The sequence below is a fragment of the Anarhichas minor genome, unplaced genomic scaffold, assembly GCF_050575085.1.
Source record: "Anarhichas minor isolate MPS153535 unplaced genomic scaffold, ASM5057508v1 ptg000073l, whole genome shotgun sequence".
In the NCBI taxonomy this organism is placed as follows: Eukaryota; Metazoa; Chordata; class Actinopteri; order Perciformes; family Anarhichadidae; genus Anarhichas; species Anarhichas minor.
In genome coordinates, this window is record NW_027466519.1 from 5,047,057 (window position 1) to 5,074,517 (window position 27,461).

The following is a 27,461-nucleotide window of genomic DNA, read 5'->3' on the forward strand; positions in this document are numbered from 1 at the left end:
AACTAAACAAAGACTTAATGGCTCTCAGTAGCTCCAGTCCACCATATGAGTGAAGCAGCCTGAATTTAGGAGGCTGTTATCTATTTTGATCTCTGTACGGAAATAAATGACAGCAAACAAAGGAGCATGGAAAAGCACGCACACTTATTGTTCATTAGTCATTCAATCACTGGTGTTTTTTGTTGACCCGTCAACAGTGTCGCCGCCTGAACAAATATCCGAGGAGTGCACAACACTTATAGCATAAATGTCTTTATTTATGTTTATTAAACCCAACATTCAGGAGCCGGGTGACGATACAAAATAGAAATGTAATGGAATATAATGCGATAAGCCTCTCAGACATTCTGTATTGCTTTCAAACATCTTTTTTTTCCTGTAGATCGACTGTTCATTTAATGTAATCCCTGCAGACTTTTGTGTCTTTTGTTGGAGGAAGTGAATATATAATCCACTGTACTTTATTAGCTCATATGCTTTCTCAGCAAGATTTTCTGCTCATGTTCAAAGCCTTCTGCACATTCATGAGTTGTCTGAGAAGTGGCAATATTTTGAGAAAAGACGAAAAAAATTATAAGGAGAAAACAAACTGCAGTGTATTACCGTCTGACTCTGTGGATGACACAAAGTTATGCGCTTCTTTTAATCAGAAGTGGAAACCGAAACTAGCACTCAAGCTCTGTCCTCTGACTTTGGGCACTGCGTTGTTTCTGATTCATCCAAAAGGCACTCCATGCTGCCGGCGCGTCAGGCAGGGCCGCCAAATTTGATTTGGCCATGATTTTATCACGTGTTTAAACCTGTGAGTTCTGCAAAGTAATAGTTTTAATTGTGTATCTATACATATTTATCATATTAATGATCATTATAATGATAATTCATTTTGAGGATTTGAAATGTTGGGCTTAAAAGCTCATTTGGCTCATCATATATGGCTATAGGTTTCCTCAAATACAGCCATCCTCCTGCAGGGTGAAGACAGGCTTGCAGTCGAGTGTTTTTCAGCAACCAAAAAAGCTTCTGTTTTTGCTCTTCATTACTTTTCAGACGTGCACAGCACACGCCATTCACATCTGTAGTTTTAGTAAAAACCCTGCCTTAATTGAAGGTAACCAAATGTTTTCAGTTTTAGATACAATTTGATCCGTACGCTGATTGCCGACTGCTCACCATCTCCTCCCCTGTCACCCTACAGTTGGCGAAGGTAGCAAGTTTACATTCGGAGGTTGGCGCCTTGGCTGAAATGCACGGTGTGAAATGGCACGGCATCAAAACTAGTCGGTACCAAGAAAAGAAGGGGTTGACTGTGAAGACTGCAAGGGTGAGTCGACTGAGAGATATGTGTTCACTCTCTAATAAAGATCCTGGGGGGAGCAGAAGAGCAGTGTGCTTAATTTGCAGTGGCCGTTATGAAGAGAAGAGAAAACTTGCCACCGTGAAATCATCATGCTGAAGCCAGCGGTACCATTGTAACGCAACAGGAGAAGGTAATGGAGTCAGCGTTTTCAACGTAGAAATATTGCCACAAATGAGCATTTACATCAGTATCTCCACCCGGCCATCACATCTTTTCACTTCAAGGTCTTGGTTAAACAACACCAACACAACACTTCCCTGAAATATGTTTTCTGTGTCCTGGAGCTTTAAGAGCTTAAAGCATCACTCATTTAATCCACTCTATGCCTTTTGACCGTATATTTATTTTTTTGCATTTGACACGTTTACACTGAATGTTTCCTTTATTGTTAAATACAATTATACAAATAAGCCACATGCAGCTTAATTCATAAGCTGCAGGTTTGCAATCACCTGGTGAGACATTACAGTTTCCCCCTGAGAGCTTATATGTACAAAAGATTTGATTTTTGATTTTTCTTTTCCAGACACATGTGGAAACATAATTATGCAATATTATTCTCCACATCGCACTCATTCCATATGTGTATAGAGGCTATAATCTAGTTTGTTTGTTTCCATGGTTAACTAAATCACTAAATAGAAGATCTTGTTGTGAAAAATGGAACATGCGAGGAGAGTGTTATTGTATGTTCACTTTAAGCCATGAAAAAGAAAAAGAGTCAGACCTCTCCTGGTTTTCTGCTCAAGTCTGACAAAGCTGCTGGGTTGACATGCAGTAGGAGGCTGAGGTGTGGTGCTGGCATGGGGGAACAGTGTGGTTCCTGCCTGCAGACACCCTGTGGACCTGATTGTTGATTGCAGGCAGAAGTTATATACATAAAGGTTTGGCCTGTCTTAAGTTGTCAAATTGATTTAGTGCTGCTAAAACCACCCACGTAATGCGGCATGTAAGCAGTTTAAGTCGAATGCATTTTCTGGTTTCTGTCAATGTATATCTAAATAACTGAATGTGACAAAAAGAAAATCTTACATTGAACACAATAAATGCTTGGTTTCATCCTCCAGTATGGTACCCTCCAGTAAACCTAATAAAGAATATAAAGCACACACGTAGACGACAAAGTGCAGACAATTGGCCTCTATTCAGTTGCTATACTGTTTACTAAAGGTGGAGAGTGTTTGTGTGTGGACGGAGGAAAACAACACCGAGCAAATTCATTTTTGCTGCTGCTGCTTCTCGGTTGCTGGTTCCCCTCTTATGTCTGGCACTGCACACGTTCATGACTGCAACCTAGCAACCAAATCTGCAGCTTATGCCTGCACATCATGAGTGGGACTCTCACTTAGAGACACACTGTGCAAAAATAGGAAGCGGCCCTGACTAAGACTCCTGCTGCATGTGAATACTGACATTGTATCCTGTGATTAACATTTCATTTTGAATCGTTAAATGACACGCTCGCTTATCGTTTCTCAACACGCAGTGGAAGGTTTTTGATGCACGGTGAAAGTGAATATAGCTTTCTAGCTGACCTTAATTCAAACAGCAAATACAGCTGTTCCCTCCAAGTGCTTTACAACTTAAGTACACTTAGACTTAGACGAGAGAGCCATACAAATGTACATTGATGACCGTTAGATTGATGAGAAATAGCTTCTTTTCTCTTTGTCTTTCCCTGCGTTTCTCTCTGTCTCGGCTCGTTCAAACACACACACACACACACACACACACTGAAGATTCTATTAAGATTACCCTGTATGAAATGGTACAAATTGAAAAACTGAAACTTCCTCTCCAGCTCCAAATACAGTACACAAAGCGAGAGGTTCTGCTTTTATCAGTTCGCTGAAAAGGAAGTCCTTGATTCCTTATCCTCAACAAATTCAAAAAGAAATAAATAAAAGAAATCACATCAGCAATCTCTGAGTATCTGCCAACCAACTATGACAGTAGATGTCACTGGTGCATTTATGGAATGAGCAGCATCCTATAACCCTTACATTTATCATTTAGTAAGTATAGTCAGGTTCATAACGTGTATAATTGGCCAAAATATATACTATATGTATTTTATTTTTTTCGTGATGTAAATATGTTGCTTTTTAAAATGTTAGGAGAGCAAAAAGTAGACAAAAGCTTTCAAATGTCCGTGGGCAGTATCATAAATAATCTGTCAAGCAGTAATACATGAGGATTCATAAGGTTATATGTTGCAATGCATGATCAAAACTACACTCTGGATATACTGAAGAGGCTAAAATGATGTATAACATCTGAAAATAAATGTCGACAATGTCTAATTATAGTGTTCAAGCAAGAGGAAATGCACAGTAGTGTTCTCTCTCACCCTCTGTGTTCTCCGTCCTTTTCTCTGACTCCTCACTTGTCTCTCCTGTCAACATGTGTTGAAAAATAGTTTTCTAAAATTACATTAATCGTTTCATCTTTGTGTTTGAGTTTGCATCATTATGGATTTGAATTTGAATTTGTCTCAAACAGCACATAAACATAAGCAAAATGTGTTTTTTACAATTATAATATATAGTTAATACACTACAATTATGCTTGGTGTTTGTGTTCTTAAATTGAGCCTATAGGTTCCACTGTATAATCCAGAGAACATATATATTTCTGTGGTAACTACATTGTTTGAATTGGATCAGGTGAGTTTTTGTTTGTGTTGAGCAGCTTAATGCTAATCCATATCCTGGGCACATTTGGCAGTACCTGCTCTTCCTCTGTCATCTCCATCACCGTCTCTCTTTCTTTTTCTCTGGTTCTCCTCATCTTGTCCCGTGTCTCTCCACTTCCCAAAACGTGAAGAAAGTAAACGCATGTCGGCTGCGTAGGGGAGGAAGCGAAACTAACACGCACACAGGCAATGTGAAAAGATGAGCAAGTCCGACATCTTGGCGTTGTGCAATATCGTTGCCGAACCAAAGTCAAGTTATTTTTAGTCATAAAAATACTGAAGTCCGATCAATGGTGGGTACGGCCACGGTCATTAGTTGTACGGCAAGTCCTACACTGTAGTTTGAATCAACATCTACATCCTGTGTCATTTGCAGTAAAGCATATGGTAGAGTATAGGATATAGGATATGGTTAATGTTTATGAAACAAGTGAAAGGACAAGATGAGCATGAGCAACCTGTGCTTTCATCCATAGCCGAATACAACTGTTGCCGGCACTGAAACTCAAAAGGGCAGAGAACTCACGCTAAACACTGCCAAGAGGCTTTGATCTGACACGGTTTTCCATCTCTTGAGTGCAGAGTATTAGCTACTTTTTTTTTCTCAACAGTGCCAACCAGCTTTTTGTGTGGCTCTTATGTTTTCTTTTTTCAGTAACTCTGTCTGTACGTCACCTTTTTCAACAGTCCGTTCTGTTCCGTACTTTCTGACAATCAGTGATGGGGCTTTGGAGGGTCCGGAGGTCAAGTGTCAAAGTCGGCAAGCTATATTTTTCACTGTGCTACAAATCACCCTCCCTCCTGCGCCGAGATGATTGTAAATGATTGTACATTGGCAAAGGATTTCTTGAGCGTCTATAAATACGAACATCGGTTTGTTCCATACCTTTTGACTGCCAGAGGCAGTGGCAGAGCTGTAGCCAGGCCACATGTTCAACCATGATCCACCAGCTGCCATGGGGGTAGTGGTACGTTAGCTTGCCATCTATTCTTAAATGCACATCTAAATCTGTTGGAGCCTTGTACATACTCATCCTTATCTCAGTTTAAGCTGGTGGGGATTTTTCGTTGTCTCTACTCTCTCACCAGCTTCGAGAACAAATATGATAAAGGGAAATACTTGATAAATTCAGAAAATCACTCTAACTTATGATAAATGTGTTCAATTCAACATATGTTAAATCTGATTTATATATGTTAATGTGTATATCAAATTTGTATATACAGTACGTATACACACGTGTGATCTGAGGTTCGACAATCGGTTGAAGCCTCCTTTCAGGCACCCTGGAATAAACTTTCCTCCACTGTCTCCGACCTGCATGCGACACTGGAGAGACTTGTCGGCTGTGATCGATATATCTGCCTGTCCAATTGATCGGGTAGGACTTTCAGTCACTTTCGCCTCTTGAGAGCTGGCCGTCTGGCCTGGTGGGAGTCCACTGGCAAAGGCTGGAAGGGTCATTTCCCTGCAGCCACGGTAGCAATGGAGTACACTGTAAATCAGTTAGAGCCGTGTGCTGATTCGACGATTCCGAAAGAAATGTAACCTGGGCGTTCAGGTCTTTTACTGATGGGCCTTGTGGGAAAGTCGCCTGCGATCACCGAGATGTGTATCCATATGTTTGCTTTGAGAAATGACATTACACACTAATTTGTGATGAAGCACTGAAACCATTTTGTCTGTCAGTGTTGTGTATTGATAAAACTTCACTGGGTAGGATGAGTGTTGGTTATTATGATAATGTGACCTTATCTGCTTCACCGACCTCTGAGCATAATGTTGAATAATTGCTACGCGTGCTCACAATTTATGTCAAATCTAACATGCACTGTTTAGTCTGGTTAAGATTAGGCCTGAAGCCTCAGCTTGTATTTCTAAAGTGATTTACAAGAAAATGACATCACTCATACTTGGCTTTGCATTGTCTTAGATAACATGTCTCTAAAGTTATACAACCACAATGTTTCATGTCTTTTCAACCTCTGATATAAACTCTAGCATTGTTTAACATTTGTTAATCAGAGAGTCCGGCCTAATAAAGTATTTCATTCTCTTCATCTTACTGTATTTATGGAAGCCTTGTGAGGCGAGTGAGAAAGAAGCAATTCTGATGGTCCAATTTCTAAGTCTGACCTAAATTGCTGTCTTTCCTGTGTTTATGACTTAAGAACAGGCGGGAAAAAAAGCTTTGGATGGGATAATATTTCTAACTTCATAATAAGAGATTACCAGTGGCATTTGTTTTTTTAACGCTTCACGCTTAAACTTTTGTCTTCACCGGTTATCACAGATGAAAATCATGCTGGCAACAACAATAAAACAAATCACCTGCCAATATTTTTTCCACCGACCTGTTTCATTGAAAAAATGTATGAAATTTGAAAAATGATGCTGGCAAAACCTTTGTTCACCTGTTTACAATTTAGAACAGAGTTAGAAAATGGTTCACTAGAATCTTGTTTCTCTCATGCCTCTCAGGGCTTTCATATACATGTTGTTGCTCCCTTTACCTAAATCCTTGCTATGCGTTTTTTATTTTGTGTCTGACTTGGAGAAAGTGTCCAATTCTTAGCAGCATTTCACCATTTATCTTCATGAATGAATGAGTGATTCAAACATTTCATTAGTAGGTATTCATCTGGATACACCAGCAACAATCATGTATTATGTTAATTATGCAGTATTATATTATTAACCTCCCGCTGTATGTTCTAACCATTATCTGAGTTTATCTTGATCCTATTTAGGGCATGCTGTTCCTACAAGGAGGCACAAGAAAAGGATTAAATGACGGAATAAGATGCTGAAATAGAACAAAATAAATTGCATTCTGTATTTGTAAGCTTGTACAAAATGGCAAAAAATTACTTATGTCACAAAAAAACAGTAGATATGTCGCGTCGCAGACTACATAGTCATCACTTTTCCTTTTGGGACAATATGAGTTAATGGAACTTTCTGTCTGTAAATCCATTACACACAACATGGGGAGTAAGACAATACCCAGCTATCACCTCTGTGCTGTAAAACGTCTCCTTGCAGAACTTCAATAAGCTTTGATATGAGCTACTATTGATTTTTGCTGCAGTTTGAGTCCTCTCATGAATCATGAGATGTCATGAACCATGTCATTTTCACCAGTCAATTAGAAGTGCTTTTAGAAGGTGCAATATGGCAGTTTAAGGTCACGCAGTGGAATTAGTGATTTTCCTTTTGTCCTAATGCAGATCTAATGTAGCGGCACGCCACTCAGAGTTGCAGCTAGCTTATATCATCGTCTCAGAAATATGACAAAAGCGAGGTATTACACAGAGCTGGTGGCCCTGAACCTAAAGGTCCAATATGTGTTGGTGGCATTTAGCTGTGAGGTTTCAGAATGCATCCAACTGAACACACCTACGCTCACCCGCCGCTTTTCCGTGACTGCGGTGACATGAGCTGATGAGTGGAAAACCCTGGCAACGCCGTGGTGTCTTTCACGACTTTTGCCTCGCTCAGATATATAATAATACCACCTTAGGACCTCGAGATTCAGATGTCTGGCGTTAACAGGGTTTTGCACTCGGCAGCTCGTGTTACCAGAGTTCCACAAGCTTGTCGGAGAACTTACGGTGCCTTTCAAGTAACGTAAAATAAAGGAATGAATCTTCAGAGCCAGTGTTTGGTTTGTCCGTTCTGGGCTACCTTAGAAACATGGCGGTGCGACAGTGCAGACTCCGGGAAAAGGACCCTCTCCCTATGTAGAGATAAAGGACTCATTCTAAGCTAACAAAACACCATTCTTAGCTTGAGGTAATTATACACTAATAAATACATAGTTATTAATATAACATAACATTTCTGCTAATGGGGCCCCCAAAATCCTACATGCTGGACCTTTAAGCACAGATCAACTATGGAGACCAAAAGACTTTGATCAAGACTTTGGATATTGCATTCAGGGAAATAAAGTGACCAATTAAATTAGCTCTAAAGCTCAATGAATTGTTTCTTTAGAAGAATCGTTAACCATATTAGAAAATGTTCTTTGTGGAGAGTCATTAGCTTGGTTTATTTAAAAGACTTCAATGAGGGGAAACAGCTGTCTAAATTCAGTCAACAGATAAGCAATACTACAAACACCTGTAAATCTCACTAATGAACACATTTCATATCTTTTGTTGAATCTGTACACATCTGTGTGTATATAAGGAGTGACCTGCCGTCACTATTTCTTCTCAGTCAGCGATCAGTCACAAATGCTTCCTGGAGTCTTATTCACAGTGTTGCCAGGCAACCAGTGATCATGACAATGTCCCTATAAGTGTGGATCATCCACAGACCTCTCTGTCAACCATATTCCGATGAAAACTGCTCAGCAGATGTCTTTTTTTTTTCCGGTAAAACATCTTCCCAGTACAAACACATGAATACCACTTGTAAATCCTTCGGTCCTAAAAGTTGTGAAATGAACCAATAGCCAGGTTTATTTCCATTCCTCACAACAAGGCTGGACCTTTGAATGGGAAGAGGGGTTAAAAAAACAAAAAGCAAGTGCACATCGGCCCCATAATGAATCCGGGTATTGTCTTCTGAATTTTATACTCGGAATTCAACTTTCACATGGAAGGAGTGATGCCTCCGACGATGCATCCAGTTCTCTTTAACCATCCATGATATTAATACACGTAGCGAGTCAGCTGGTTGATGAACACAGGGGGCATGTCAGCGATCACAGCATTGTGAGCTCAATGTAGAGATGCTCTTATCTCTGCGGCCTCTTGAAGAGTTGTTTCTCCCCGTTGAATGTTGGTGGGAATAATGGAGTCTAGAAACAAGCCTTTGCACTTTGATGATGTGAGACTGACAGCAACTGTTTCATGTTTCAGAGAGCTGAGAAATGTTATTCAATCAAACTCGTTTTTTGGTGAGTTTAAAATATATATATCATGTTTTCTCCTGATCTGTATTTTTCTGCGTTATATGGAACAGAATACACAACTATTTATAGAAATGTACTTTGCATTGCCAATATATTTCAGATGAAATGTAACAATGGAACATCAGTTCAAAGTCTGGGTTCTGCATTAAAAATCAAAATGCAGCTCATTGTCTTCTTCAGACTCTCCCATGATCATTTTCAGACAGTAATGATTCACATCAGCAGGGGTGTAGTGATAAAGAAAGATGGCTGCCCAGTTGAGACATTTAACATCTGTTATTCATTTTGTTGTCCCAGATATGACAAAAAGTTTTTACCCCCTGACATAAACTTGCAACCGATTCCACAGAATCAGGAACAGATCCTTACCCTAATCACACCGAAGCTACAGAGCACTGAAAAATGTTGAGAGATTTGATGTCAACTTTAATCCTCAAAGAAATAAATGTCATGAGAGAAAAGCTATTTTTCTTGCCATTTCTTGCCATTCTTCTTGCAGCTTTTTGTACTTTAAAGTAAGAACATGGGGAACAGCATCATGCATAATGATAGAGCAGCAGCTTGCACACAATTTGCGAGATGGTTTCATCATACACACCTATTAGGGGGGGGGACTTTGAAGGTAATCTCAACAAAAATAAAGCCATTAGCCAATATCTTCATCACAATGCTGTCTTAAATCCACTTACATATTAGGCAAAGTCAAGTCACAGACAATATTATCACATGTGGAAGCCAGTTATGTATGTAAATGTATTTTCTGAATTTCCTCAGTGTGCCCATACAGTGTGAACATAAAACGTTAACATTAAGTTTAATTATGAAACCACATCAACATTCCAATTCCCAACAGGTCTGTTATCATATTTCATCTATATAGGCAACATGCCTTGCAATATTTCAAAAAAACGTTTTTCTCCCATCATCCTGACAATGTATGAGATATAAGATTGTATTATATATGAGAGCACTATAAAAGAAAGTTGCCGTCTGAATAAAAACATCCTCATCTGATTTGAAATCATTCACCCCTCCAACCTTCCACCAGTCTTCTTCATCAGTAATAAACTTAAAAAATTCTGTGAGGAAAGCAATGAGTACCAGCCAATCAGAGGCAGAGTAGGGCGGGTCTCCCTGGAAAACGGGTGGGGAAAGAAATCCTTCAAACTACCGTTAATAACAGGCCGCATTACTGCCAATGGCTGTGAAAGAGGTTGACTTGGCAGGTGGATGAGACTTGCATGATTATTGCAGTGCCGTTGGCTAAGCCACAGTGTGCCAATGGTGGCACACAAGGTTTCCCACTCCTGTTTTAAGAAATTATTTACGCACGTGCTGACATAAGATGCTTTTCTCAGTTCAGTCTGGGTTAACTTCTCCAGACATAATAGTGATACGAATAAAAGCAGATTTCTGTTTAAAGTAACATCTAAAATAGCACAGACAAACTGAATGTTCTTTTTTTTTTCAATTGTTGGACCTAATAATGTCCGTGACATATCCAGCTAAGGTCTGTTCACTTAAATCACAAAAGTAAACAGCCCAATACAATGGAGGTGAATGGGGTTGTGTGTGTGGTACTCACAGCACAAAAAAAAAAAACTTTCCCAGAAACAGTTTCCTGGTTTAAATGCTGTGAAGCCAGAAAATGGCATTCACCTCAAGAAGGCAGCGCCATTCAGACACAGAGGAATCCAAAGTGCTTTACAGGCTGGGCTCGACGGTAAGTACATTTTGAGAATTTGGCAACAAATTCTTGGCCTCTGGTTGCCATCAGTGGCAACCACTGTTTAACATATGAAACATAGGGACAGCAAAAAGCTAAACATGAACAATCAAAATAATTCTGTCTCAATTTCCATCAGAAGTGATTCATTTGTTCTGTCATAGTCTGTTTGACAGACTAGCGCTAGCGCAAGAAACAATTGACGCACCAAAAAGCAAACCAAAAAGAACCAAAATTCCACCAGTTCCATTCCGAAATGTTTATCCGTAAACCACTAGCAGCATGTGCTAAGATTAACACACAAAAAAAAACAATGATCAACCTACTTATGTGAATAGAAATACATATAAACATGCGTACGTACATTTGACAATATCACTCAGATGTGCCAATCACCGAGACAAAGGAAAAGAGAAACCGCGACCCAACTCCTCATCCCGGCTACTCTCAAGCAGCTTTTAGATGCAAAAGCAGAACGGTAGTTACAGAAGTAATTGCCACTTATATTGTCATACAGCTGAATTAATTGAAACTCCTCCTAATGCATATTTTTATGATTCTATTCATCTCAGATTTTCCCTTTCATAACATTGAGAAATGCTTTTCAGTTTTATAGTCTATAGTTTTATCATTTTGACTTGTTGCCTTTTTGGAAATTGCTTGTTCAGCGGTTGTTACGGTATAATAACAAAAGAATGTGTGAATGAAATGTTCCTTCTGTTTATAATGAAAACAGTTTGGGAAAAGTCCCCATGAGGAGGATTGATTCTCTCTTTGTCTCTCTCTAATGATATATTAGTAAAGATTAACAGTGTACAGTCACATATGTGAATATGACAAGATATTTCACTTTTTCTTTGGACGGATGTAGATTCTGCTCGCCTTTTTAAAGTTGATAACAATATTAAGTCCAGCAATTTGTGTTATTCTTTTTCTAAAATAGTTGGGTAGTTAAAATGAGTACACTTTTTTTCTTCAGTAATAGGACTTCCACCACTTGTAGCATACTTTTCGAAGGTAACATGTTTTGTTTGATACTTTTCATGCATAAAATGGGACCTTTGCCAGCGTTGTCATGCACCAAATTGCACCATTAATAGGTGGGATCACTGCTGACTTAAGGCCTGAGACCATTTAGTGCTTTATAGACATGGAATAGGACTTTGGGGACTATCCTCTCACACACAGGAAGCCAGTACAGTCAGTGATTCAAGGGTGTGCTCCACTTCCTTGGTTTTCGGTGAGGACTCTGGCAGCAGTGTTCTGGACGAGCTGCAGCTGGAAATAAATACATGAACACGTTTTTCTGTATCCTGTTCAGATAGAAATCCTTTTAATCTTGCTATGTTATTTAAGGTTGTAGGAGGCTGATGTTGTAATTGTCTTGATGTGGCTGTTGAAATTTAGCTCCGCGTCCATAACTACACCACAATGTCTGGCTCGATTTCTACATTTCAGTGTCAGGGACTCTAGGTGAACGCTGACTCTCTCTTCTTTGCAGCCAAATGCGATAACCAAAACTGTCCTCACAGCAAGTTCTTCAAATTAAATAACAAAATAAATTGTTGGTAACTGCCCTGCAGATTTTTTATTAATCTACGCAGAAAAACAAAGAGTATCGGTCATTTCACCAAATGCTTACATGTTTATGTTTAAGTGACGAAGCCCCCTAGCGGCTGTGGGAAATATGTCTCTTGTCCATCGGGAGCAAAGTGTCAGGATCCCTGTCAGACCAGACACCTCCCATTGCCACACAGCTGCAGCCACTCCAGCCAATTCCCTCCTGCAGCCTGACACACCAGACTCAGGTCCCACTAACGATTCCCCTGGCAATATATAAACTCTGGTCCTGCAGTCTGGGGTTGTCAGGTCGTACCGTCTTTAACCCGCTTCTACCCCGTTGCATCTACTCCCCCGAGCGCCTGCCTCCAGTGTCCGTCGGTCCGGGAATCCCCCGTGCCCTCTGTGTTAACGGACTACTCACCGCCGCTCTGCCCTCCATTGTGTTAGCGGACTACACACGCCGTCAAGCTGCCAGCTCTCCAGTGTCGAGCCACGGGACTCACACCGTCGATCTGCCTACTCTCTGGTATCGAGCCACGGGACATCACGCCGTCAAGCTGCCAGCCCTCCGGTGTCGAGCCACGGGACTCACGCCGTCGATCTGCCTACTCTCTGGTGTCGGACCACGGGCTCCACACCTTCACACACCTTTCTGTTCTCTCTACTCTGGCTAAATAAAGTCTGTTTCACCATACTCTGTCTCCTGTGGTCTTGCGTTTGGGTCCTATCCGTGAACTCCCGTGACACAAAGGTGTGTATTGTTGTTATGGAGCCACAAATTCTGCAGAGGGAGAGTGCCGCTTGTTTTCTGCTTCACGCTGACAATCATTGTTCTTTTACAAACCATGTTCCCTTACCTGAATAACATGGTAATTATTGTAACCACAGCAACAGAGGTTCCTCTAACCCAAACATATTGCCCATACCATGTAACTTTTGGTTCTAAACCCAAGCAAACTTCAACCACAGCTCCACGACAACATGACAGTATTCCCTCCTTTGCTCCAAAAGGACAAGAGCCATAATTACTACGGCTGCTAGGGGGCTTTGTCACTTGAACAAATGTCGCTTTTGAGAATTTAATGAAATTCTTGGGAGGACAGTCTCACATGCCTGCATATCACTAAATTGTGAGAAGATCATTTTTTCTTACACACCCAATGTGTAGCATTAAAGAAGCTATTCCCACAAAGACTCTCCACTAATCTGCCTTCCCGGCTCATCGGAATGGCATCACCTGTCCTTTCCACTGTGTTACCACTGTTCCGCCTCATCTGTCGTGGGGCCCTTCCTCCTCGTATTTACCTGACATCTCTGTGCTGACACCGCACTTTGTCGCAGTTCAACCCTCCTCCTCCTCCTCCTCACCAGCAGCATCAAGGCCCCGTCTCTGGTCAAGGAGGAGGAGGAGTAGGCAAAGGGGAGGGGGAGGGGGAGGGATACCAATAGCGCTGCTGATTTACGGCCCTGCCTCCTTGTGACAGCGGCTCCAGGCAACGGGGCCACCGTCAGACTCCGTGTGCTAGTTACATTAATTTATTGTCGCCCCTTGTCCAAAGCGTCTTCCCTGACTGAGCTGCACTGCACTAAATGTTATCGCTATCACTATTAATGCTATCACTATGTTATCGTTAAAATATGTGCGAAATTCCGGAAAATGCAGCCGGAGCTGCTTCACAATAACAGCACCCCATCGCAAAGCAAAGAGCTGAGGGGCTGAGTCCCGCACACACCTGGAGGAGTTTGTTGGAGAAACGCTCGGCTCGTTAGGAAACATCCATCCAAAAATAAAGACGCGTCGTTGTTTGTATGTGACTGGCCAAAAGAAACAGAACAGGTCTGACGGCCAAAAGAGCTCCGAGCTCGATGAAAGACTATAGTGACTACACACTATAGTGGCTACACACAGGCAAAGACTGCAGCTGTTTTGCCCGCAGCAGGAACACACACAAAAAACAACTAGGTTGGAAGGGTGGGTTTTGTATCTCTGCGGCTCAGTTTGTATTGACGTCTTTTCGGGTCTTCTTGTTATATGTCCTGCTGTCACATGTGCACACTGATTGTGTAAATTTGCAGAGTAGAGATTGAAGTCAAAGGCTCGAGAAAGGGGTTTCTTTCCTAAAGGATCTTTAAGAAATGCTTTGAATTGTAATCAGTCTGCCTTTCCGATAAGTGGCCTAAACCTTTCTGGCGTGTGGCAGAACATTTCATGAAATGAATGATCGTGGACAAGTGAGCGTAACACCGACACCGCGAGGGATTGCTGAAATTGTCATTCCAGATCCGCAGGCTCTAATGTGCTGCTATTACACCCTTCGTGTTTTATTCTCAGTGCGAAACTCAAAGCCTGACTAAAGACGGAGTTTATCGTCTGCACTTGTTCACTTCAAACATCGTACTTTCAATGTCATGCCGCCATCAAACTTTCACTAAGTCACTAAATGGTGCCAAGGCTAACCCAGAAGTCAAGTCAGGCTGGAGCCATTTCTTATAATGGGCACATGTTTATAATTGATAGTCTTTTTTTCATCTCTTGTGTCTGAATCATCTGAAGTGAAGTACCAATCGGAAGACTAAACACCATCCCTGGAATTAATTGATTGAAGAAGGGGGGGGGGGCTATATTTGAAAGTGTTATGGACTGTGGCGCGTATAACTTCAACTGAGTATTTCAAATTGGAGAGAAAAGTCATTGCTGTAGGACTTTTGTTTGTGAGAAAAGAAATGCCAGGAGTGCTACTTCACGAAAGCAGGTATAAAAAAAACAGGTGCGCTTAGGATCCAAGGCCAAATGAGACCAAATGCAAAGAAGGATTAGACTTGTATAAGCTTTGTGATCAATAAGTCATAACCACAAAAATATCAAGGCACACTGCTTTGCAAAAATTAAAAAAGGCTTTAAAAAATGGGACAAGTGACAGCTGGCGGATATACCAAGGCCGCCAGGCAATTGCAATGCAGGGTAGCAATGGATGATAGAAAAAGGTGCAGTCAAGCAGTATAGGTGTGCAATTACAGCAAGGAGCAAAGTATCAATATCTTTTAAGGTTAGCAAGTCCAACATTGCGTTTTCACAAACATTCACACACACTTTTATTGTTGCTCAAAAAAAATGTAATCATACAAAAATCGAAAAACGTATTGGGAGTTGAAACAACCTCAAAGGCATGCTCCCTAATGAGGGAGACACTGAAATGCTTCACTACAGTATACATTTTTTTAATGTCTCAAAATGCATGTCCAGCAGTATCCCTGCTCTAACAGCACTCTTGTATTTAGCCTTGCCATCCGCAATAATTATGCAACAAGATGTGGGATCGGGCCGGCTACCCACTCATGCTATAATGATGCCCACATAGAGCCATCAGCATATCCTCCACAACACCTGCATAATAGACTTCCATAGGAACAGCATGGTAAAACGGGGGAGACGGCATCCTGCATTGGGTTGTTTGTGTTGGCGGTGATAGAGACGGCAAAAAAATTAAAAAATAAAAGGCAGATCTACACAAAACAAAATCTCACATTTGACCAAAAAATGCCTGCAGCTGTTAAACACTGCATCGAATGCTTTCTCCCTCATGCCTTTTTTTTTTTCCCTTTCTCCCACATGCGCGCGCCTGCACACGCTCGCACACGTTCCCCACGCAGCCGGGCGCGCGCACACGCAGACCTGCTCGCTAATGCACAGCACAGCACAGGAGCCCCGGACAGTGCCAGTGCCTGCCCGTGAACGCAGCCTGTCGTCTCTACCGCTCCACTGGATGTTTGCGCAGAGGACACCTACCTCCGCCGGTGACTGCACCGATCCACGCAGCAAAATCCACCTCGTGTCCACCTCCTAACTTTTGCAAATTGTGACGTTTTGTTGGTTTCTTTGTATTTTTCTTATATAGTTTGTTTTGTAGCAGGGCACCTGTTCCAAGACTCTGTTTGCATCGGGAGAAAAAACCCTGTAGAGCCGTGCGTTTGACATCCAACTTGGCACTTGATGGATATTTGTGAGTGACGGGTTTGGAAAGTTGCCCTGCGGCAGGGAGCATGGGCGCAAAGTTTAAAAGCGGTTTCCTCTCTTTTTAATTAAAATCGAGAGACGGTTTTTATTTATTTATATGAAGGCAGGTGAGTCACCCCTCGCGTGAGAGACGCGCAGAGCTCCGGGGCTCTCTAGGTACGAAAGGAAAGGAAAGGCGACGCGGTGGAAGTCGTGATCTGTGCGGCGGATTGCGCCACGGAGGACGGAGGGGAACGGGCCGATGAGACATCATGGGTAAGTAAGTGGAGGATTGTGTCGTTTTGACACGATTGCCGCCAGGGATTGACGAACAATCAGGTCCGCAAATCATGACTATTGTTAGTTGAGCGCAGTCCTTGCAATGACATTATGGGTTGTTTTTTCTCCTCTGGCGCATCTGTGAGTGTGTTGGATTTTCAGAAAATCCCCCCAAAATATTTTCGCGGTTTATTCTTGCGCTGCAAACTGACATCTCCAGTGTCTCAGAGTAGCACTTTTGCTCCATTTTCCTTCAAATATTCCCTGAGAATTATTTTTATTTTATTTTTTAATTTGCATTCAAGAGCATCTCGAATCACCACTGAGAGGTTCTCCATCTCTACTCGCGAATAAAAAACAAAACAAATAGCCTGCTGCAGGAGGGAGTGCTGGTGCCTCTGAAAATCAAGGGGGAGGAGGGAGACAATAATGCTCTCACCTTTTACGATGTGGAAGAGATGTAGCCCATTACCTTAATCAGTCGACATGGGTCTGTCTAGTCTAGGCTCCAGTGAATGCACAATGAGTTGAACAATAGCTCCTGATCTGTCAGGTGACATCCTTGTTGTTATTGAAGCAACTTTATACCCTAAAATCCCAAACCGACTTTAAAGGGCAGAGATGTGATGATTCTGTTGTCTGTGGCCTCCCCCTCATCTCCCCCTTCGACGCTCTGACATGTTTTGACTCCATTCTATTCCCCCCCCTCCCTCTTCTCCTGACAGCTCAGGGCATCTACAATCTCATCCCACACTGCCTATCACCTCCACCATTTTACTGACTCTGGGTGCTCCAAAGCTAAACGCACCGCTCAACCTCACAAACCCACACTTCTCTTCAGTGTTTCATTTTTTTGTGGGGGGGGGGGGGGGGGGGGTGCTCAAAGAGAACAGTGGGTGTTCACAATTGTCACTCACTATGCGATGAAACAGCGCTGACTTTCGGCACTCTGCAGCTGTTCGAACACAAAGCCGCACGATTGCTTCGTGTCCTTTCTTTCAGTGGAACTTTTGTTGTTGAATATCTCAGGGAAAGACTGATATTGTTATACGCCCGCACACGCGCACACACTCGTGATGGGTGGCGAGGTGCGGAGAGAGAGAGACGTTTTGAAACCACCATTCATTTTCATTCTGTCTGTCTCGACTACTCGCTTCATTTGTGCTGCTGTTTTGTTTCTTTTTCTTTTTCAAATTGACTGAAAAGCTGAGACATTCTGGAGAGATGCCTGCTGCCCAAACATCTGTGCCGAAATGTGGCACTTACCCAAGTAATGAGCAGCTTAGTGCAACTAATGAGCACATGCTAATGCAGTTTTAATTATGTCATCACAATTACTATAAGCCCAAATAAGAGGCTGCATTTGTTAGGATATCAACACTTCTAACTGAAGCTCTCTCACAGTATCCACTCCATCTTCATCCATCGACATTGGTTTCCACCGATTAAATGGGAGCGAAAACTTCATACCGTCTTCAGTGGTGAATTTTTTTTTCCTCCCTGAATTCGCCAATAAAACATGACAACACAATTTGGTTATCACAATCGTCTGCACAGAAGGGCACCATCAGCTCTGGCTATGTTTGAGAGGACAGCAGCTAGAGGTTTTTTTTATATTAATAATTACTTTTCTGACTAAATGAGAAGAATGCCCATCGCAATTTCACCCAAATTGCTTGCTTTGCCCAATCAACAATTCACAGCACCAGGATATTCAATATAAAGTGGTACAACAAAGCAGCGAATCCTCACACTTGAGAGGCTAGAGCACGTTTGGCATTTTTGCTTGACAACACAATGTATTTGTTGGTTGGCCATTCATTAAATTGACTGGTCATTACAAAACTTGTAAGAAGTAATGTGGTGTTATTTTTCAAAATTGATAACAAGTAAGGAGGAGCATCATTTTGACCGACAAGCCCAGCTCTGATACTGTGTGTGCTGATCACATATTTGTGGCCCAAGCTGTGAAATTTACCTTCAGCCCTATACCTACCACAACAACGGAACTGTGCAAATGATGCAAAGAGGGCTACATTTCCAGCTGGCAGAAAGTAAAGGCAGGGAAAAGCAATACAGGAGTCATTGTGAACAACACAGGGGGCTCAATAGTCTCCGGTCTGACTGTACACACTCGTCTGCTGTGGTCGTACTGCTTGGGTAAGAGCAACAGGGCAATTACGCTCAAATAACCTTCAATTTATTCGATAATCCATCAGCTTCCTAGGGCAGACAGAGACAGTAATTGCCCCAAGACCACAAGCCAGGAAAAGCTAAGCTGAATTACTATGGACAAAATAACAAACCTGTGGGCACTTTTTTTTCTTCAAGCTTATAGTGCAGATAATTAGAAGATGTTATTCACAGGTTTCCCACTGGCACAAAATCATGTACTTTTCATGCCAATTTTAGACCATTATGCAGTGTTAGACAATAGACGTGGATGTTTCTCAGCTCTATAAGTTTATCATTAGTAAAACTGCCAAGTCGTAATTAAATCAACGAATTAGATTAACACTTTTTTGTTGAAGGACAAGGTCTCTCTAATCTACAGATTAAAGCAGCAGCTAGAATGTGGTTGGTTTTAGGGGCTTCCTCCAGAGCCATGAACTTCAGACTAAGGGGGAAGCTAGTTCATGGATGAACAGTGTTTGGTCAATGTGATGAATTGTGGTCAGATTGTTACAAGGATATGTGATAAATGCTCTTCTGAATTTTTATGTAGCGGTCAACAGTAATAATTGTTCTCCGACTACCACTGAAATAGCTTATCATATGGAATGGTTAGGCTATATTCGAGACAAATAACCTAGGACTGCTTCAATTTATTTTAATTCAACAATATTAGCGTGCTATTTTTAACAATTTGTTGTTCTGGATTACTCACATGTGGCGTGATTGTGTAATTAATGTTACTTTGTTTTAACAAACTAGACCTAGGTTGCATCCCAACACAATTCTGAGCCTACCCACAGCTTTAAATGTTGGTCTTATAGTAAACAGAGCAAGATAACATTACTGCTTCGGCTTCCAGACCGTGGTTCGGGAGGCACAGGGGAGACTTTGTTTTGCCTCCGGGGCCAAAGCTGATGCTGACTTCGGTGAGCTGCAGCATTTATTCATGGACAAACACTGAACATTTACTGCTACTTGACAACTTTACTGTTAATCTCCTCTCTGCTCTGATCGCCAACAGCTGTCTGCTCCGAGCGCGTTCACCGTCACGCTCCCCCCCCCCCCCCCCTCTCTCTCTCTGTGCCGCTCGACCACACAGCAACGCCCACACTATATGCTACTCTTATGACATACGCATAGGCCTGTGTCATCCCCCTACAAATGAAGGTTTGAAACACATATGCAAGAAAACAAACGTGTGGGAGAGCAACAAATATTGCGTAGTTATTGAAGAAGTGGATTGAATGATTCATCACCGAGGCAAAGACGTCACTTGCGAGGAACACCGTGGCGCCTATCCATTTTGAAAGAGCAACGACCAACGGGGAAACTCCAAGTCGACCGGCCAATGACGTAACTTCGTCGCTCACTCGCACGCTCAGTGACAGACTTTTGAGTTGACACTGCAGGGCTGGTTCCTGCTTCGCTGCGGTCCAGTGAAAACAGAGAGAAGAAAACCTAACTAACCTTGAACAGGCTTCAGCTGTAGCTCCTCTTCAGATAGCTAAAGCCATCAATAAGGATTATTCTGTCAGTGTGAGGCATGTTTCCTCATTCCGAGCCTGACTGAAAGCCCCCATCAGGCACTTTCTTGCTGCAGTTTAGTAATATTCACTTCACCACTACCCACACACGCCATCAAACCATCATAACACAGCATGTCACATCGAACTCTTTCCCTATATACCTCGAGGTCTTTCATTTCAAGTGTATTTGTCCCCGTCGTCGTGCAGAGAGCCAGACTGTCTTGAACTGCAACATTTCCTCAAAGTTTCTTCTTTTCTTTTTTGTTTTATCCTTAAAATTCTGCAAAGATACTTCCCCAAGTAATGTGTCCTGCACATTGAGCCCATGCGGTGAAATATGGACAGAGACACATAACTGAGAACAAAGCCTGGCAGTAAGCTGTGGGAGCTGAGCATGCACAAAAAAGAAGACGATGCAACAAGAAGCACATGATAAGGTATTGTGTTTATTTGTACGCCCCTGGAGGACACTACAGCCCACGTTTGCTTGTCATGGTCTTCCAGTCTCAAAGATAAAAAAGAGAATGTGTCAGTCTCTTCCAAAACAACGCATATGACCTTGTGGTTAAGTTTAGGCCCCTAAAACAACTTGGTTAAGGTGGGGGGGGAGATTTTGGCCATGGTTAGAAGAAACCAACACACTGTTGGTACAGTAGATGACGACGTGTTGACAGTGGTTTCTGGTGTCAAAGTCACATTGTAACAAATACTTCCGCCTTCACTTCTCAGTCATTATTCCCTCAATCAGAAGAGGCCGGTTGTCAAAAAAGCCCCTGAAAACTTACATTTTGTTGTATTTCTCTGTCATATAAATATCAATGACAAAATAACCAATGCTCAAAGTTAAGGTTCTGAAAACAACATCCTCATTGTTTATGCAATGTGACACAGCTGATCTGTTTGATCGGGACGCGGTGTGGTTTGATTCGATTTGATTGACAGTGGCATGGCAACACTGCCTTGCACGGCAGCGGGATTCTCAGAATGTCACGGGATTCGGCGAGAATCGCGGGATTACATATCACAGGAAAATCCATCTTGTCAGGCTTCAAGAAATGCATTTGTGTCCAGCAAGCCAGTACACTGACCAATCAGCATCCCGGGGGGAGCTGCTACCAGCTACAGCTGTGGCTTAGGTGTGTGTGTGGCGACAGGAGAGGCCACTGTTTGCTCAAAACAACAATGGCTATAGATTCTTCAAAAGTGTCAGTTATATCCCCACTGAAGGCTTTTCTTGATAGAAAAATGATGTACCGACTCACTTCGGTAAGAGTTTGATTGACAGGTGGGTCATCCAGTAAGCTGCCACATATACCTTTTACTAGTGGACTGCTCTGAGTTCAGTGCTGTTCATCGCCTGACAGACATCATCTGACAATAGCTCCTGTGCAGTCGCACTACGTTAAGCAGTGGTCAGTGATGCCGGTTACTTGGTTTCACTTTCACCCATAATCAGCCTACATATAGTTACTTTCTTCTTCACTGAGACTGACCAATCAAAGCTCAGTTTTGGTAAGGGAAGAGATACAAGATGAGGGAACCAAAAGAAAGAGAGAAGGTGATGGAGATGGAGTGAGGAGGACCAGGTACTGCCCACTGGGCCCAGGATGGGTTCTGTTCAACACAAACAAAATCTCACCTGATCCAATTTGAACTGTTATTAACACAGAAATACATGTGTATTTGGTTTATACTGTGGAACCTACAGGCTCACTAAAACACACATGTACCGTTTGATACACATTTCTATAAAAATAATGCAAACTCGAGCACAAAGATAAAATAAAGAGGGTGTATTTAATTTCACTAAATTATTTGAGAGAGAGAGAGAGCAAAGAGTCAAGGACTAAGAGAGAAACGATCAGAACTAATGTAATGTTGAAGGCAGAAAGACGAGAGGATACAAGAGAGAGAGGGAGCACGTTATGGAAAGTAGAGAAACAGAGACACTGTCAACATTCATTTTCTGATGTTTTGTGATCATTTTTTAGCTTCATCTGTATTTTCAGATTGTAGTGGGGATCATTCATTGCAACATTTAACCTTATGTTCATGTATTACTGCTGACAGGTCATTTATGCTACTGCCCACTGAAATGCTTTCAAAGCTATTGTACCACTTTTGTTGTCCAAACATCCTAAAAGGTGACATTTAGGTCAGGGAAATGAAAAAAAAAAATATATATGGGGAAGGGGGCATGTCCCCAACCCCATTAAGCTCAGTTTCTGGACCCTGGTATATCTGAATCCCTGCATATGGCCAAACCAATAACTGTCATCATACTTTGACCCAAATATTGCTAATCGCTGCTAGGCTGCACGTGCCATCAGCTTTTTTTTCCAGCAGAAACCCCGCTCCCTTCAAACCAGTGAGAGAGTTTAGACAAAGACATCTTTCATGCTTTCATTTTGCTGATGAGGTTCAGTTTCACTCTGTAACATGTGAAGCCCCAGAAGGAACATGGAGACAAATATAGATCTCAAAAAAAGTTTCAACACACAGTTTAATGTTCTTTTAGGTTGATCGGACATCTGGGAAACAAAGTCAAAACAACAGTAACATGTTTGTTATGTAGCTATGGTACTGTGATTAAGGTTCAGATTAGGAGGAATATGTTGATATATAATCTGTGTCGTTTGTTAGGGATACACCGATATTGATTTTGGATATCGGGCCAAAATCAATATTTTACTCAAATGGTTGAATAAGGTATCAGTGACTATGGGGCGGATCTATTAAATGTATCGATCATCAATCAATCCATTATCTGTAAGATTCAGGATTGCAGGATCACTCAATGTTGCCCAATACGGGGTGGAGCCCATCCCAACGCAAGCAGGGTACACCTTAGACAGCTCGCGGGGCTATCACAGCGCTGACACATATTGAGAACCATTCACTCTCACAGTTACATCTACATGCAGGAGGAAGCAGGAGAACGCCAGGAAAACCCCATGCTGACACGGTGAAAACATCCAAACTCCACAGAGAAGGCTGGCCCCTCTTGCTGTGAGGCGGTAGTGCTAAACAATATACCATATTAAACAATTTATGCTGCATTAAAAAGGAAACTTAGGAAAGCAATGTTTAAATAATACCTCAACACTTCAATGTGTTTTTAAACTATAAACCTCCTTAGCCCAGCAGCTCTATGCTATAGCAGTAAGAGCTGTACAATTAATACAATGGAAGCAAAATAAACCCTTTTTGGGGCCACCCACTTTCTCTAAATAGCAGTTTCCTCTCAGCCGGTCTGCTAATGCTCCCACTGAGCATTTTTCATCTTCACAGTACATGCTCCCCAAACAAAACAGTGGCTTGCCTCTGCACAAACAAAGCAGTAGACAAACCCAGTCATTTCATCACATTTTTCATGAGTAACAATCCTCCTTATTAACATGCATTACTGACCTTAAAGTGTTATCAACCTCTTCCCGCTAATCGGAGCGAGTTAGTGGTGATGTCCCGGCCCCGACCTGTGTCAAACTCAGGGTTTGACCTCGGAGTCAAACGCTGACGCTGTCATGCATCTCCCTTTCGAGCCGCTAGCCTAAATCTCTCTCAAGATGCCATCTGTCAAGACAGCGCTCCTCCAAGCCTGACATCAGCTAGATTTAAGCACCTTGCACACAGAACGACAATGGCAGCATTGTGCTCTGAAACCCATTATGTCCAAAGGCTAGCATGGCGCCATGATGGTTTTTTTCCGCTATATTGAACAATGCGTGGCCACAGCGCTCTGCTTGCAGAATGCTGGTTCAACCTGGTGAAACTTAGGGCGCAATGCGTCACAATGTGCACTGCACCCAATGCAAACTATTGTGAAAGGCCCATGAGTGACATATGCGTGCTGTCAGTCTGGTCGAGAATCGTTTCCCTCGATTGGCTCTCCCCTTTTCCTCATCAGAATGAGGCAGAAATGTCTCACCAATGAGGCAGAAATGTCTCACCAACATTGCCCAGTGTGCCCTTTGTCTCAGTATGTTCTATGCACAGAATTATGCAGACACAGCAGTTCAGTGCAAATCGCCATCTCACAAGCCTACGCTGCAGGGGGAATGGAGCCTCCGTTGGCCACCCAGCCATACTCCAAGAGACTTTTATCCAAGCCGCACCCTCCGAGGCTGAACAATAAAGCCAACGCAGAATTGCCAAAACTGCAGTTCATCAAATGGCCACTTGAGGCTGGCTCCAAAAGTGAGTCAGTCCTCATAGAACAGTGGTTCTTAACCTGGGTTCGATCGTGTTCGGCAGACACACACTGCGGTCAAGTGAGCCGCCGCTTTAAAAATTAATGACCGTCTATTTTCCTTAAGGTGCGTTCACACCGAGCGCCCCGTCCGGTGTGAACGCAGCATAACGGTACGGTGGCTTGGATAGCCCTATGGTGGCTTGGGTAGCCTAAAAAGCACGGAGAAAGCTAAAATTTATGCTGCGTTCACACCGAACGGGGCGCTCGGTGTGAACGCACCTTAAGGAATAGACGGTCATTCATTTTTAAAGCGGCGGCTCACTTGACCGCAGTGTGTGTCTGCCGAACCCCTCGGCAGACACACACTGCGAGGTAGTTTACATGTAAAGTCAATGCACAGACGCGAATGGTTGCGAATGACGCAAATTTCCACCGGGCTGCGTGAATGACGCTGGAAGCGGCCGTCATTCAGACGTCATTCTCAACGTTTTGGTGTCACCAAATCGTACCATACCCTCGTATTGCCAGGAAAGCCCTTGAGATACTCACACCGTTTGTTACAACGTATCTTTGTAAGCAATCCTTTTCGAGGATGGTGGACATGAAAACTAAGAAAAGGAACAGACTTTGCTGCGAAAATTATATGAGAGTGGCACTTGCCAAGGTGAAGCCGTGCATTTCTGAACTTGTATCTGAAAGGCAACAGCAAAGGTCACATTGATTTGCAGTAAATATTCACTGAGTTATGTTTTTGTGTGAAATTCATGTTTTGTTTGTCGACAAACCGATCCTCACAGCATCGTACGAAGTTGCGTACCTGATCGCAAATCATTCATTGAGCTATGTTTTTGTGTGAAATTCATGTTTTGTTGGTTTTGTTCTTTGCACACAGTGATTTTGTGTGCAACTGATGCATGGTTCATTTTGTGCACTAATAAAATATATACCTATGTTTTGAAGAAATCATATTTTATTTTTCCAATTACGAAGGGTTCGGTGAATGCACTGATGAAGCTCGCAGGGTTCAGTACCTCCAATAAGGTTAAGAACCACTGTCATAGAACCCCAGGATAAATTGCATAGCCTATGCGATTTGGCAAGTCAGTTAGGTATTGTAACTCTGGAGTCTATGAGTATAGGAGTAGCCCTCTAAGCTGTGGGCCGCTTTGGCTCGATCTGTGCCAGCTGAAAAGAAATGCTTGTTTAATTTTGAAACAGAACTATGGGCGGGATGGCTGTTTTGTGTTGCAAGTGCGCATCTAAGGGAGGTCTCTGTTGAGCACAAAGGCGCGACAATAAATATTCATGACTGCTCATGTGCACTGGGCTAAACCCAATAGCAACAGCTCTCAGAGGGCTACGCCTATATTCATAGAACCTGGAGTAACAATTCCTAAATAACGTTATTGGGTATTGGCCAATACCCAAAGTCCAGGTAATCTATTTGTATAGACTGAACATTACAGTATGTATGTTTATTGTTCAGTTATCTTTAGGATCATAACTGGATTTGCACCAAAATGTAAAAAGAAAGTTATTTTCTATAATGATTTCCTGGCCAACCCTTCCACAGCCAGGGCCAGTGTGAAGGCCTTTTAAAAGAAATGACACATACAGAAAGTTTTTGTAAAGGTTACGTATATATACAGTGTGTATACAATGGCATTAAGTGCTGAATTCTTACTAAAGATAGATATTGTTTTTCACAATCCTGAACGGGTCCACTTTTGACCTTTACTGATTACCAGCATATCACACACACACACACACACACACACACACAGACTCACACACCTCAGCCTTTACAACAGGCTTACTTCTCAGTGGCCGGCTTAGATGTTTTGGTTTGTGCTGATCTTTTGACACCAGCTCTCATATCGATCAATGCAGCTCTCTGCCTCTCTCCACAGATTTCTAAACCAATAATGTGTGTGCGTGCATTTGTGTGTATGTGTGTGTCAGTGGCGGGCCGTCAGGGCCTGCAAGGCCTTCTCTGCTGGCCTAAACAGAATCACAAAGCTATATCTATTTTATAATTGAATAATTTTTCTTAAATACACTACATGTATTATAATTTATAAAAATATTTTTCCCATTATCTTATTTTCTCATTGCACAGCTACTGTCTTCCTCAGTTGCTCTGCTTCCAGTGCAGCTTGTTTTAAGTAGAGCTTTTATCCAATCAGATTTCACCTCTGTGTCTCTAGGTAAGAACAGAGACCCGAGGCCTGCAGACTCACACCTGCAGCCAGTGCAGATTAAAGTAAATGGAGACGATATTGTTGATTGTCATAGTGTTCAACCAATCACATCTTTAGTTTGACATGTTGGGCGTATTGTTTGACGTGTCAGCACCTGCTAGCCGGCCTATAATGACGTCAGCATTACATGCCGCTCGGTGTCCATGTGTAGTTTTACCGCGAGGTGCAGAGTGCTGTGATTGGTCAGTGGGCGAGCACGTGACTATCGTGAAACGAAACTTAACAGCCAGCAGAGGCTGATGGGTAGTGAATCACATCACGTGATGCAGCTCAGCCAATCAAATATGGACATTCTGACTGAGTGAGATGCACCATGACTGAGAACATTATATTTTCCTGAATTTAGGCTTTTGAATTTTCTAAATGCTCTAGCATTATTCAAACGACTCGTACCGAACAGTTTACTACGAAGATGTACATAGTTACAGCATTAAAAATGAATAATAGCTGTGGCGCCATCATGTGGTTATAAGGTGGTATTTCAGCTGCAGGACAGCAGTGAAGGCCCAGGTATAAAATGCACGGCCCGCCACTGGTGTGTGTAGATCCATAGGAAAGCCAGTGTCAGTAAAGATCCTGATATGTGTTGTATTATTGGCTTGTAAAGAGTTTCGGCTGTCACATTTTGACACGCTGAGTCTGGATGTTAAGCAGTGTGGGTGTAAAACTTTAGATTTATAGGGTGCAGCTGCTAGAGCAGCAAAGTATCTTCCTCATGCTGCTGTAAGAGGCACACTGTATGATGTAAGCAAATATAAATATATAAAA

The 27,461-nt window shown here is 42.3% G+C and overlaps 1 protein-coding gene across 1 annotated transcript in view; it reads left to right on the forward strand.

Moving 5' to 3' along the window:
- The window catches only part of lrrtm4l1 (leucine rich repeat transmembrane neuronal 4 like 1), a 114,419-nt gene that overhangs the window by 53,535 nt on the left and 33,423 nt on the right, over window positions 1-27,461 (forward strand). Inside the window, exon 2 of the mRNA XM_076079460.1 lies at window positions 24,221-24,437. Within this exon, the coding sequence (XP_075935575.1) occupies window positions 24,221-24,437 (217 nt within the window). The remainder of the gene's footprint in view (window positions 1-24,220; window positions 24,438-27,461) is intronic.